At 41.2% G+C, this 14,615-nt stretch overlaps 1 protein-coding gene across 1 annotated transcript; it reads left to right on the forward strand.

Moving 5' to 3' along the window:
* The first annotated feature begins 800 nt into the window (after positions 1–800).
* LOC125898488 (sodium/hydrogen exchanger 6-like) lies at positions 801–10,594 on the forward strand. Its single transcript, XM_049592298.1, has 16 exons — positions 801–1,191; positions 2,262–2,461; positions 2,700–2,777; positions 2,891–2,967; positions 3,087–3,199; positions 3,357–3,462; positions 5,084–5,225; positions 5,519–5,624; positions 6,111–6,199; positions 6,561–6,674; positions 7,623–7,734; positions 8,268–8,421; positions 8,515–8,545; positions 9,365–9,453; positions 9,686–9,791; positions 10,202–10,594. The coding sequence occupies exons 1-16, from the start codon at positions 915–917 to the stop codon at positions 10,517–10,519; spliced, it is 2,112 nt and encodes a 703-aa protein (XP_049448255.1). The 5' UTR covers positions 801–914; the 3' UTR covers positions 10,520–10,594.
* Positions 10,595–14,615: the final 4,021 nt, after the last annotated feature.

Consider the following 14,615-nt stretch of genomic DNA (forward strand, 5'->3'; position numbering starts at 1 on the left):
CTATGGAACTACACCCACCAACCGTATCACAGCGCAGAAGGAAGCGTGCATCTACTCATGGACGAAAGGCTTGTGCTCAGGACTGTAATAATATTCTGACTAATGTTTGATAAACATTACAGTTCAGCCGAGGAGGACGCCATTAATTTACATTTCCTTTTGTCAAAAGCACGAGCCTTTCACCCATGAGTAGATGCATGCTTCCTTCTGCGTGGTGATACGGTTGGCGGGTGTAGTTCAATAAAAAGAAAACAGTGCTTGCATAAAAATGCTCACAACAAGGTCTGTGGATTATCTTGAGTAAGCGGGTCATGATTTCTGGAAAGAGAAATTGCAGTTGAGTTTTTCAAATGTATGTTTTGGCGCTTTGAGGACCACAAGCTGAGTGCCATCTAGTTCCATAATACTCAAGAGAAAGCAGACATCTCTACGGCCGATACCTCCAACACCCTACGTGTCACATCACAAACAATTTGTTTTAAATAGCAGTACAGGTAAGAGGAAAAGTATGTGTTTTTGATTTTGTGGTGACTTGTCCCTTTAAGCTTCTCACTGTATTTCTGTTTTACCCATAGACTGTATAGGTTTTAGCTGTTTTTATTGTGCTGAAATCTTATTTACTGTCAGTTTGTTTGTGTTTATTTTTAGTTTTTTTTTTTTCTCCTGGTGCATTTCATAGTGCAATGTTACTGTGACATGACAGCAGCCCTCAGCACCATGAAGGGTCGCTGTTTGTCTCAGCACCACCAACGGTCATAAGCCGACTCTTATTTTGAAGAACCGGAAGTGGCAGTGTTTTGATAACGGCTGCGGAAGAAGCTGTCATTTGGCCAATTTCCCGTCCAAGCGGTAGTTTCCCATCAAAACCGACACAAATTCAACGACAAATGTAACCGTCTCACAGAAAGCCAACGATGGGATTTACATGGAGACGCTTTCTCGGCGTTAAACCGTCGAAAGCGCTCATGTTGTTGCCTTTTCTGTTGACATTTCTGCTCGTCGGGAGCCAAGGCGAAAGCAATGCGATGGACAACGTCGCAACTGAGAGGCTGGCTGAGGAGAGCCACCGACAGGACAGTGCCAATCTACTCATATTCATAATGCTCCTAACACTCACCATTTTAACCATATGGCTGTTCAAACACCGGCGGTTTAGGTTCCTGCACGAGACAGGACTTGCCATGATTTATGGTAAGACCGCTAACGTTCATGTCAATCAATTAACTCAACTTAGCGTCTATGCTAGCTGGCTATGATACCGTTAGCTCCTCAAACTGGACCAGTGAGCTAATTCACAGCTTATTCTTAGGTTTCAAGGTGTATGGGAGAGCTCCCCTGGATATATGCTATATATCAGCTTACTGTTAATGTAGTGTTATTAATCCAGTATTATATGTAATGGTACTGGCCTTAATAAATAGTAACTGTATCAGGGTTGTGGTCTTGTACTTGGTTTGTCTTGTGGCAGCTGTCAAATTAAAAGTAGAATATATGGAAACATTGGTAACATCTAAGATTGTTGGATTATGTAAAAATATTAAACTCATTACCCCTTTTAACTAGACACCTGCACCTCCAGTCATTTTAAGTATGCTGCGAGAGGCTGTTTTGATAAGTCTTTTGGATGGATAATCTTTAAATCAGCTTGTCCTAATTGAAAATAATTTTGCAATATCCCAATCTAATTAAAGAATTTGGTACACCCAAATAATTGAAAGCAGCTGTTCTAAGAGCCTCACGCCTTAAGGAGGCAGCAGCTCAGTCCATAGGGACTTGGGTTGGGAATAATAAACTATATCTTCTTCTTCTTGCCTTATGTTGCTGCACAATAAAAACCTCACTGTCATACTTCGAGGTCTTTTGAGGTCCTCAGGCAGAGGTCTTTTGTCTGGTCTGGGGGACAGAGTGTTTTCTGTTAGGGCCCCAAGGCTCTGGGACACCCTGCCTAAGGAAATCAGGTTGGCCGAGTCAGTGATCGCTTTTTAAGTCCCTTCTTAAAACATACTTAATCGGAGAGCCTTTCCCGATTGCACTTGAGTTTTAAGTTCATTTAAACTGTCTTTTATTTCCTGTGTTTTTATACACTTAAGTATTTTTATCCATTCTTTTAGAAGTTGTTTTCATGTCTTGCCTGTTTTAATTATTGACATGTAAACTTGTTTTTGAAAGGCACCATATAAAAGATACAACTATTATTATTTACTACAGATCTTTGTCTTACTGCTTTGCCTTTACTCCCCTTCTCCTCTTCCTCCCTGAAGGCCTGTTGGTGGGTGTGATCCTGCGGTTCGGCGTCCATGTGCCCCAGAGCATGAGTGACGTGACCCTCAGCTGTGCCGTCAACGCCAGCCCCGCCACTCTGCTGGTCAACGTCAGTGGGCGATTCTACGAGTACACTCTGAAGGGGGAAGTCAGCCGGGGCAAAGGTCACCAAGTGCAGGACGATGAGATGCTGAGAAAGGCAAGGGGATGAAAAATAAAAAATATGTTTTTTAGTGTGATAAACAACCTCTGCACGCTGATATCAAAACGTAATCCATGTCTGTAAAATGTTGGTGAATGATGTTAATTTATTAGTTTGCATACACAAACACACTGGGCTCTGAAGTATGTTGGAAAGGTGTGTCGAATTCAACATGTGGGGAATTCACTACTTAAAAACAGGTGTATAACCTCTTATTACTCACTGCTTTCTTCAGGTGACCTTTGACCCAGAAGTGTTCTTCAACATTTTACTGCCTCCCATCATCTTCCACGCCGGCTACAGTCTGAAAAGGGTAAGAGGGATAAGGTTATATTTAGGATTATTGTGATATTTATCTACACTGTCCCAACCCAGCAACTAGTACCAGAGAGCAACTCTGTTAATAAATATGTCTGTCTGTCTCAGAGACATTTCTTCAGAAACATAGGCTCCATCCTGGCCTATGCCTTCATGGGAACAGTTATCTCCTGCTTTGTTATTGGGTAAGTCACTTGTTTATCTCTGAAATATATACACTCAGATGCAAATACAGTAACTGATAAAAGATTTCTGCCTGTGCCAGTGTCTTTTATGAATTGTGCACATTCTTCTTTCGTCCTAGACTGATCATGTATGGCTTTGTGTCCTTCATGAAAGCCATTGGCCAGCTTGGGGGAGATTTTTACTTTACTGACTGCCTCTTCTTTGGGGCCATTGTTTCAGCAACAGACCCAGGTAGGTCGTGCCATAGTAGCTTTCAGCACCCATATATACACAGACTGTCGACCATTTCTGTTGTTGGACAGTCTCTATGTTTGAGGGCTTTCTTTGCTCCTGTCCTGCTGCACAGTATTTGTGTGTAAGTGTTTTCTTTTTCTCCTCTGTGTCTCAGTGACAGTGCTGGCTATCTTCAATGAGCTAAAAGTAGATGTGGACCTGTATGCTTTACTCTTTGGGGAAAGTGTCCTCAATGATGCCGTGGCCATCGTCCTCTCTTCGTAAGCATTAATTAATTACACACTGCAGAAATATACACACGCAGCCCATCCAGCAACAGTATTGTTCACTTCTGTTTCATCAAAACGGCAGTGGTTTCACATTTAAAGATAGGTTAACATTTTTGCAAGTCTGTCTCAAAACCATACGCACATTTCAACAGTTATAAGATCCCCTGGTCCATACTGTACTATCTTACTGTGTCAAATAGACGTGATGAGGGACAAAATCCACAGCCCTCTTTTTGTGAGAAATAGATCCAGGTTCAGTTGAAGCTCAAGTGAGGCTCCAGCAGTCTGAGTCAGACAAATCAAGTGGGTGTTTCTGCAAAGTTACTTCTTTTTTGGTGCAAAATTCAGCTTTTTGTTTTCTTGCTGAGCTGCAGCTGAGGGAAAGTAAATCAAACAGGGAATTTTGTTCTAAATAGACTAACTTTGGAAGATACCTGATAACCAGCCTGTTTTGTCTGACTCTGACTGTTGAATCCTCACATTTTGTCTCCTATCACTTGAATCAGAATTGCATTAGGAAGGGATATTTTCATGGCGAGTATGGACAGGAGTAATACATGAGGCATTAGCATGTTAGTGTTGTTTTAAGACAGACTTGAAAAAATATGAACCTATCCTTCGGTATTCTAGTTCTTTGGTAATAATTGGCACTTAAATGAGGTTAACTGCAGCAAATTCAGCTTTCTGTGTTGTACATTGCACACAAATGAGCACTAATCATACTAACATCACTCCCTGTCATTTCACTGCTTGCCTTCCTTCACCCGTCCGTGTCATTCATCGCCTACTTGTACGTATGTATGCAGTGTTCTCCTCCGCTTGGAGAAGCAGGGTGGGCAGGGGGCTGGAGCTGTGAGCTCCCCAGTAGACGATGGCCCTCTCGGGCCTGAGAGCATGGAGGAATGGCTGGGAGATAACCAGACATTCACTCCCCGGTGGGTGGGCAGGCGGGCTGTGTGTGTGGTTGTGCTGGCAGAGATTTAGTGTTAGAACCTGATCATCTCGATTAAAAAATCTTTTGCTTAGAGTCTAGCCTTGAACCACCACCCATTAGGATGATCACCGCCCTCCCCTGCTACCCTTTCATATCCATTCCTTGTATCATTTTTCAGTTTTATCTGTGCTCTATAGACCCCGCAAATGAAAATACTACTTTTTAATGAAAGCTGTGGTAATCTGGTGTGTAACAGGTGTATTACTTAATGAATATTAGTGCTGATGATTTGCTTTGTTGGTCCTGAAGTCATTTGGGCACTACTTCTCATTAAGGGGTAGCACCTGAACACTCTTATTGGATTAAAATTGAGCATGCAGACCCTATCATCCTCCCTTTTTTATAACTGTAAAACCCAACTCCAGTCCACGTGTGTGACGTCTTTGTCAATATTTTTAAGTGGCAACCAAAAATCCTCTAAATTTATACAAACTCAGACGAGACTGTTGATCTCATTATTGGATTTGGGTTGCTGCAGGTTTGATTTGATGCCTGACTTCCTCTTGAACATCTGTTTGTTTCATTATGAGAGCATGTGATTTACAATTGATGAGTTCCCCTTTCCGGATTCTTAGTAAGTGTCCGTTTCATTTTTCCATGTAAATCTCTTGCCCTCAGCTCCATCGTGGCGTACCAGCCCGTCGGAGACAACAGCCACAGCTTTGAGGCCATGGCGATGTTGAAATCCTTCGGCGTCTTCTTGGGCGTTTTCAGTGGATCCTTTGCTCTTGGGGTGGCCACTGGAGTCATGACCGCTCTCATATCCTTTCACCTAAAATTTGCCATCACATAATGTACATTTATATTTACCGTTATGCAGAAGTAACAGGGTTTAAAACAGTGGCCTTTAAACTCTTTTCTGACTTTGAACTAGAAAAGCTATTGAGACTGTTTAAGTATAGGAATCGCCTGGATTGTGTTCTTGCACAATAACATAGAACAGTGCTCACTTATTCACACAGTTTATACAGTAATGTTTGTCTTACCTGCACTGCAGGTTGACTGCGGATGTGCCACCTCTTGTTTTGCACCTTGACTCTCAGTTTTCCTCACGTGACCAAGTTTACTAAGCTGAGGGACTTCCCCTTGCTGGAGACTGCTCTCTTCTTCCTCATGTCTTGGAGCACCTTCCTGTTGGCTGAGGCCTGCGGGTTCACAGGTACACATGCACACATGCATGCACGTCAAAGGTCCAGTGCGTAGGATTTAGGGGCATCTATTGGCAGAAGTGGTATCTAATATTCATAACTATGTTTTTGTTGGTTTATAATCACCCTAAAATAAAATTTATTATGTTTTTGTCACTTTTAAATGAGCTGTTTGTCTATATATGGAGTAGGAAGTTCCAACTATCACCTAAAAACAGTGATGCAGTAAATACAACACTGAGAGAGCATGAGGCATTCACACCAGAGTAGATTAAATCAGCAAACTAACACAATCTCAAGCTACAGGATGTCACTAGAAAGTGCTAATGTGTATTCACCACAGTGTGATGGATACATTTAAGTTAGACGGGTTAGTTTTAAACCACAATATCAGCTAAGGACAGACGCTTTGCTTACCTATTCAGTAAAGTATAATTCAGTGTGTTTGGAGTGAAACTGAAGTGAGATCTGTGTGTGTGTTTGTTCTTTTTATGTAGGTGTCGTGGCTGTGCTGTTCTGTGGGATCACTCAGGCTCACTACACCTTTAACAATCTCTCCCCTGACTCTCAGGACAGGACCAAACAGGTGATGTGCAGTCTTATGTTTGGTCACTTGCACACGCTTTATCTAGTGATAAATCTTAACTGAATTATGGTTCAGTTTTTCGTCCAATCATTAAGATGGATTTTGTGGTGCAATAACACTTTTGAAGTTTTAGATATCTAGAAATGCAATGTGTGACATTTTACTTAGTAAATTTGAAAATACAGGTAACATCTGGCACTTCTGAGTCATCTGAAACTACAGTGAGTGAACACAACCTTTAAAGACACTTTCCCGTGATACCTTGCATCCAAAGTGAAGTGAATGCAATAAGCACTTTTCTGTTTTTCTCGTGCAGTTAGTTTACAGTATTTAAATTGTCTTTGTTGGTCTCTCCCATCAGTTGTTTGAGCTTCTGAACTTCCTGGCAGAGAACTTCATCTTCTCCTACATGGGTCTGACTCTCTTCTCCTTCCAGTCACACGTCTTCAACCCTTTGTTCATCATCGGAGCCTTTGTATCCTTTACTCTGATCACTCATAACGGATGCTCCAGAGATGATTATCTATCTGACGAAGAATGTTGTTGCATAAATTTAGTAAATGTTTTGATGATGCCATAGTCAGTGGTAGAATATAATTAAGAGCATGTACTCAAGAACTGTTCATTAGTACAAATTTGGTGTACTTGTGCCTGCGTATTTTCTTCTCCTGCCACTTTATATTTATATTCAACTACAGTTCAGAGTTAAATATTATACTTTTTACTCCACTAGAATTATTCGACAGCTTTAGTTACTAGTTATTTTAGAAATGAAAGTATATCTGAAACATTTAGTTGATTATTCCTTTGAGAGAAAATTAACTGGCAACTATATGGATAATCGTTTATTGTTGCAAAAATGCAGAAGTATTTCATAGTTCCAGCTTCACAACTGCAAGGATTTGCTGCTTTTCCTTTTCAATAATTCTAATTATTTTAATGTATTTCTCATAATGTTGAGGTTTCAATGCAGGTCTTTTACTTGTAACAGTATTTTTACAGTGTGGTATTAGTACTTGTATTCATGTAAAAGACCTGAATACTTCCTCTTCCACTGGCCACAGTGCTTCTAGCTGTAAAGTATCAGTCACAGATTGTTGCTTCTTTGTCTTGTCTTGTCCAAAGTAGACTGTTGCAGTCCATAAAACATGTTCACTCCCCTGAGGCTGGACCTGTCTGCATCAGTTATTGATAGCAGCTGCCAGTGCTCATAATAATAATACAGTGTATTTGAACACTGTTAGTATTTTAGAGAATATCTCAGTGTTTCAGGGAGCCCAAGAGTAACAGTAACTCTAAAAGAAAGATGAGTCAGTGATGACAAAGAATTTCCAAACTGCCGTCTACCCACGATTATTTTCCATCCCAGCTTGCCGGTGCTGTTACTGTGCAGTGTGCTCTCTCCTTGACCTTCCTCGTGTAGCTGGCTGTGTTTCTGGGCAGGGCGGCAAACATCTACCCGTTATCCTTCCTGCTCAACCTGGGCCGCAGGAACAAGATTGGGTCCAACTTTCAGCACGTCATGATGTTTGCAGGTACTGAGCGGAGACTGTTAAGTCTCTGCTGTCAGCTTTATTTCTACTGAACTGTTTCTCAGCTGGGACCTGGGTCCATTAAAATGAACTGTCAGTGGAACAGAGCAGATTCAAGCCTGTAGTTATAAAAACATTAACCTAGATAATAAAGTGTGAAGACAGTCTCCTTCTAGACCAGCAACAATCTTACTTAGATACAGTATTGTTATGAATAACAGCCGCTATGTCTGCTGACATTTACTGTTGACACTGTCTAATAATAAAAATCCCCTGCATATGTCTGCACATATTGTTTCTATGCCGCCAGACCTGAGAGGAAAACACCTACATCAGCAGCATACTGTGCAGGAGGAGCTTGCTGAGAAACGAGTAGTAGAAACATTATGTTAAACATATGTTTTTGTCCTTGTCATGATTTAATGATAAATGAAAAATTGCACGCTGCCTCACGCAAGGTCTCTCCCACGCCGCCTTGTGGTGAAACACACACACATAGTTTCTCAATCTCACACTGTCTTGTTTGTCTCCTTCAGGTCTGCGTGGGGCGATGACCTTTGCTCTCTCTATCCGTGACACTGCAACGTACGCCCGTCAGATGATGTTTTCAACCACCCTCCTAATTGTCTTCTTCACTGTGTGGATCTGTGGAGGGGGCACCATGCCCATGCTGTCCTTCATGAGCATACCGTAAGGCTGCGTCTGTTATTGTGTCTGTTTGGTTGATCCCCTATATCGAGTTTTTTTCTGTCAAAGTCACTGCCGCTACCTTTTCTCTTTCAGGGTGGGCGTGGACTCTGATCAAGACAACTCTGTAAGTAACTTACACAGATTGTAATCTCTTGTTTTTGAAAATGTAATTATTTTTTGGTTGCATTGTCAAGGTGCTGTCCCTAAGTAAAAGTAAAAATGTTTAAACCTGCAGTGGGGCACTTTTGTCCCCCCTCTGGCAGTGAGAGTAATTATGCAAACACTGTCAACGTATGCTCATGATATATGCCTGCAAAATAAGCTTGCCACTTCTCCCTGCCCCCAGGAGCACTCTCTTAAAATCTTGCCATGCAAATAAGGGCAAAGGGAAAGAACAAGCCCAGTGATGGGAGTTTGTTTTTTTATCTGGTGCACAAATCCAGAAATGTTTTTGGCCACGTCTTAAGATATTTTTGGGGGTGCTTTTGCCTTTATTTGATAGGACAGATATAGCTTGAAAGGGGGAGAGGGTGGGGATGACATGCAGCAAAGGGGCCGTGGGTTGGAATCGAACCCGGGGCTGCTGCGGCAAGGACACAGCCTTTGTACATGGGGGTGCCCGCTCTACCAAGAGAGATTTTATTGCTGTGTCTGTCTGGCTGCTGCTCTGTTGCTATGGTCTCTCCCCCTTCCTGTCCCCTCCAGCTCTGACTGGTTGATGTAAAATGCTTCACTTCAGGTGCGCCCGCACTGGAAAGTTACAGCAGACACCAGAAATCTGGAATACTGTGAAATACAGAAAGCTTTCCTTAGAGGCAATAGGCTACATCAGCAATGTGTGAACTTGTTTGGCAAGGGCTTCGATGTAAAGGAGGTTCATTTATACGTAAAAGTTCCGCACTCTAGCTTTAAGTTGTGAAACATTAACTCTGCTTTTCAACAGAATTCAGCAGTGTTGGATGGGTCACAGCGGAGGAACACCAAACATGAGAGCGCCTGGCCCTTCAGGATCTGGTATAACTTTGACCACAAGTATCCTTTGAGACTTGGATCACATATGTAGGATCTTGTCCTTAAAAGTGTGGATGCTAGATTCACCTGTGGACACCAGAGGGCGCACATGCCAAACTGTAAGAAATGTACTACAGTAATTTCACCTTTCTGTACAGGAGATTAAGGCATTGATAGTTAGCTTGTTGACCAATTAAATTGTATAATTAAAAGTGTTGTAAGAAGTGGTAATAATCCTTGACAAAAGTTCCAGCTACCTGAAGCCCCTCCTGACCCACAGCGGCCCTCCTCTCACTGCTACTCTGCCTGCTTGTTGTGGCCCGCTGGCACGATGCCTCACCAGCCCACAGGCCTATGAGGTTTGGACACACAGCATCATGTACTACAGTTAAAGGAGCTCTTTTTAAAGGCCTGATCAATGACTTCTTTACCATCAGAAATACAAGGATATTTGTAGATATTATAGTATCATTTGTGAGTTTAATATTTTTGTGTTTCTTACTGATTGTCATTTGAAATATTTAGCTGTTTTAGGGCATTTAAGATGAACAAGAATGAACTTTAAATCTCACTTAATAGTGGTTAGTCCATATATTTAAAGACCTAATCAGAAAGTCTTTAAACACATCAGCAGGTCATTCATTTGTATGTTCAAATTTGGTGGTGGGGCACTGGATTGTGCTTTTATTTAAAGTAGCACTTTTTCGTGTATTCTCCTTCATCTCCTTGCTTTCCTTTTTCTCTCCCCATTTCCCTTTCCACTCACCAGAATGAAGGCCAGCTCCACGACGATGACTCTGACTTCATCCTGAACGATGCCAGTGTGAGCTCCATGTACGCCGACGTCACGGTCAGCACGGATGCATCCGGATCCCACACCATCAACCGCAAGCGCACCTCCAGCACTGGGGGCGGCCCGTCTGATGAAGGTCTGGATCACGAGCTTGCCTTGGCTGAACACGAAGTGGCGATCAGGGGCACCCGCCTGGTCCTGCCCATGGATGATCCAGTGGAGCCACCAACGACTGTCACCCTGCCTCCGCCACCCTCCCCGCCACGCTCCGAACCTCGCAGGCACAGACTGTAAGAAGGCGTACACTGTCAGGATGCAGTTTGTTGTTTTCATCTTTAAAAAAAAAAAAAAAAAAAAAAAATCACAAATCATCTAATTTGATTTCACAGGAAAATAATCATCTGTTAGTTGATTTGTTTGCATTTTTGATCAAGAAACAAACTGCGTGACAAACTAAAAGTCACCATGTTGATGGGACCACCTCTCTATCTAACGTGATTTTAAAATAGGCTCAGCTTTGTGACAAACTTGAGGCTCGCTTGATTTAACTCACCATTTAGGGTGGATTACTGTAATCTTGAATGTGAATGCACTACATGTAAGAAGTCCAAACAGTAACTTAAAATCATTTGAGATGCACATATAGTCACCATTTTGGGAAGCTAAAAAAATGGGGCTGTAGTATTTGCTCCTAAGTTTGTACTACTGTGGTGTCAGTGCTGTTATCTATGCTCTATAAAGGCCGCAACTCCCTTTGGCTTCATGGGGCCATCCCCAAACGGTTCATATGCAGTTTACCTTTCTGTGGTGAAGTTGCTCCTGACAACAGGACCTGTACTTGTCTAGCTTCCTTCAAGTATCTGTAAGATGACCTACTGTGTCTAACATTAAGGGCAGTTGACTTTGCTCTGGTGTAACATTCAGTGGTGTTGAAGAGCATTTACACTACAGCTCCATCACTAATCTTACTTATCTATCAGGATGGTGAGTGTCCCGTATGTTTGCCTCTCTCTTATTGGTGGGGAAACTTTGAAGAAGAGGAATTAGGGATTGTGATTGGCCAAGGTAGGAGCAACTAGACAATGACGTTGACGTCTGTGATGGAAGTATTAGGAGTAATGAAATTTAAAAGAAGCTTCCACGACAGTTTCCAGTTTTATCACTGCCTGCCTCTTTCTCTTCTCGATCAGACTTTTGACTTATTTATTTATTTAACTAAAAAAATTTATTTATATAATGACTTGTTTATTTATTATTTATTTATTGTTTTGTGGAGTGACATTAACGATTATCTTGCCCTGTTCAAAACGAGGGCTGCTCGGTTGCGAAAGGTCGTTTTGCACCTTTTTCTCCACAGAGCGCGACGACTACACAAGGTACATCGTATGGTAGGGAAGCCAAGATGAAGTTCTTTACAACGTGTGCATGTTAAAATATCTCCTTCCTGTACTGTAGCACATCCTTCTACTTTATACTTGGAAACTAGAGCTTCCCTGTGTGTGTATTTTACAAGTGTGTGTTTGTGTGTGGTTGATGTCAGAATGAAATTGTCCAAATCTACTGACGTGGTTATTAGGGCTAATGTCTGTCTCTGGGTTTTCTGTCGTCATTTGGTTAAAAACAAAGTAACTACCGTGTCATACAGCGAAGATGACTCTGAGGGCTGGCTGAACTGTTTTGAATTAAAGTGCCTATTCAGACATTCAATTACTTAATGTAGATTTGTACATATTTTGATTTGCTAATGTGCAGTAAGATTATCTTTCTTGTTTTTTATATGACACTAAACCCCTCTGACTGAAGATTAATATTGTATTCCCAGTGTAATTAGGCATTAGGTGACCACCTGTCTATGGTGGAGATCACAAAAGAGTCTAAACTTAATTACTACTTTTATTAATAGGAAATAATTATCACTAATATTTTACTGGATAGAAAATGTGTACTTTATCAAAAAGTATATGTGGCATTTTAAAATGACTGAATGCAACAAGAACCTTACAGACTGTTTCTCAGTGAGGTCAACTACAGGCCAACTATAACAGGAGGATACCAACGACATTTTACTGATGCAATGTTAGTGTTTTTGTTCCTTGTTTGGCAACCAAGATCGTATTTTCTGTTCCCACTTTGACAGATGTTTTGCACTGAGGCATCTCCTTAGTTGACCCTTGGTTGTTCCGTTTTCTGGTAGGCGATTTTTGTGACAGAGGTAGAAATTAATTTCTGGTTTTGAACGTGCACGGGTTTGTTTTAACCGTGTCAAGCTGCACGAGTTGTCTTTTTGATCTTCAAGCGTTTTTCTTAATATGAGATTTGAGTGTGTGTAATCATCCAGAGAAATGGACAACTGAGTTTACATTGTTTTTCTTTCATGAAGGTACCCTTTGATTTTCATTGCTTGTTTAAATGTAATTGAACCAATAAATAAACATACTTTGTTAATATGGGAATTTTGAAGAAAGGAATCTTACAATAGCAACTGCACCTAAAAGTTAAAATCTGACCGTGTTTATGTTTCTACTGATCGTAGAAACTGTTAATGACAGTTGTATTTGTGAAAAGTACACCTGCAATAGGTCTGTATGTGAATGTTTTTAAAATGTGAACTCATGTTGACGGGGAGATCATCTCAGACTTAGTAAATTGTTCCCTGTGTAGTCCTGAAGTTATTAACATTATCTCCTCAGTCGGGCATCTTGCAAGTGTACTAGAAGAAAATAAAAACAAATCTTGAAAATGACGTCTTTGTTCTTTATGCTGTCCCATAATCACCTCCCTATAACTGGTATTGTTCTATATTATTAGGATTCTTAAGATTTAAAGGTCCAATGTGTTGGATTTTGTGGCACCTAGTGGTGAGGTTGCAGAAAATTTCTGCTACTGAAAAAACAACATGGCGGGCTCCATGGAAGAGGACCCACTCCATGGCTGAATCCAAATGTCTGGACTTCACCACACATGCAGACTCGCAGACTTGGCAGGCATGTTACCGGGAAGTACGGGAGAGTTGAGAGCTGTCCAAACCCACAATTCAACCAGTCCACAAGGGGCCTCAAGCAGACTCTCTGCAGACTTCCAGAGAGTCCACTTGGGGTGCAGACTTCAGCACACTTCACTGATGTAATAACCCATGATTCACTGCCATACGGACATGACGTGCTTTTTGCAATTGCTGGGAAAAAAATCCTATGAATGTGTAAAATAATTACTGGTAGCTAGGCCTATTCAAATGTTCCTTGAATTGTGTAGGCCAGAAATAATATTCAACCACATCATGATACAGAGATGTGTAGAAGTATAGGCTGTAGAGGGGATGAAAATACATTTTATTATTGCAGTGTAATAGGCTAAAAAACTGGCTGAAAAACAACAAAAGAAGGTTTTTAATGTCAGTAATATCCAATTATTAAGTTAAAGGCCTGTCCTTATTTCAAAACTACTGTTTTTGAACGTGTGCACGAGATTCATATCTTGTTATCTGCAGGAACAGATGAGTAGGCACTATTCATTAACTTATACGACATGAATATGACAGCAATAGTTGTTTCCACGGCAACGAGTAAAACAGTCTCAAGGGCCGTCTATGAGCTGCTTGCAGTCTCTGCACTCGCAGACTTTATGTGATAGCAATAAATTTGCCACACTACGTATAACTGCAGTCCGTGAGGGCTCAGTCTGCGAGTTCAGAGGGTGGACATTTGGATTCAGCCCGTATGTAGAGAAAATCCAGGCCTCAGGAAGTGCACCAGGCTTTGAAGCTTATTTCTGTCAAGACAAAACAGTGGAATTATGACTTCTGGGTCCATTACATGATGCCAAGGAGCCAAAAAGACTTTATCCCATAGGCTTACACTGTGAAAGACAACTATAAATTAGTGTTTTCGATCTGATCCTTAAAGTCTAGAAGAGCCACACAGGTAAATCATTTTCTCCCTAATTCAAGTTAGCAGAGCGCTAAACCAGAAGTTGGCTGCTCAACTAGTGGAAGTCTGTAGTGCGCCTTTACTGTATGGGCCCAACGATGCAAAAGATCCAATTAATTTTTTACCTGTGAGATCAAACTTTTTTGGCGTCATGCACCACAGAGCAACTTGCATTGGAATGAACAGGACCCCGCCTCCAACACTATATCCAGCTCTCTGAATACATCCATGATATAAACAGCTCACTTTAAGGTAATGAAAACACACTGTTTCAGTTTCAGGTGACTACAGACAAATGACAATATACTTATGAATATTATATTTAATTTCTGCCAACATATCCCCCAAAATCCTACACACTGGACCTTTAAGGAATCTCAGTTTTTAATTTATTTTCCATCTTTCTTCCATGTGGAGATTTTCCATGACAAATTAAACAAATCCCTTCCACTTATGAAGACTAA

The sequence above is a fragment of the Epinephelus fuscoguttatus genome, linkage group LG12 (genome assembly GCF_011397635.1).
Source record: "Epinephelus fuscoguttatus linkage group LG12, E.fuscoguttatus.final_Chr_v1".
Lineage (NCBI taxonomy): Eukaryota > Metazoa > Chordata > Actinopteri > Perciformes > Serranidae > Epinephelus > Epinephelus fuscoguttatus.

Bases quoted from the DNA above. Each gene is read 5' to 3' on its own strand.
- LOC125898488 (XM_049592298.1), top strand. From the start codon at position 915: ATGGGATTTACATGGAGACGCTTTCTCGGCGTTAAACCGTCGAAAGCG. The intron at 2,968-3,086 runs GTAAGTCACTTG...CTTTCGTCCTAG, and splicing joins ATCTCCTGCTTTGTTATTGG to ACTGATCATGTATGGCTTTG. The intron at 6,675-7,622 runs GTATCCTTTACT...TTCCTCGTGTAG, and splicing joins TGTTCATCATCGGAGCCTTT to CTGGCTGTGTTTCTGGGCAG.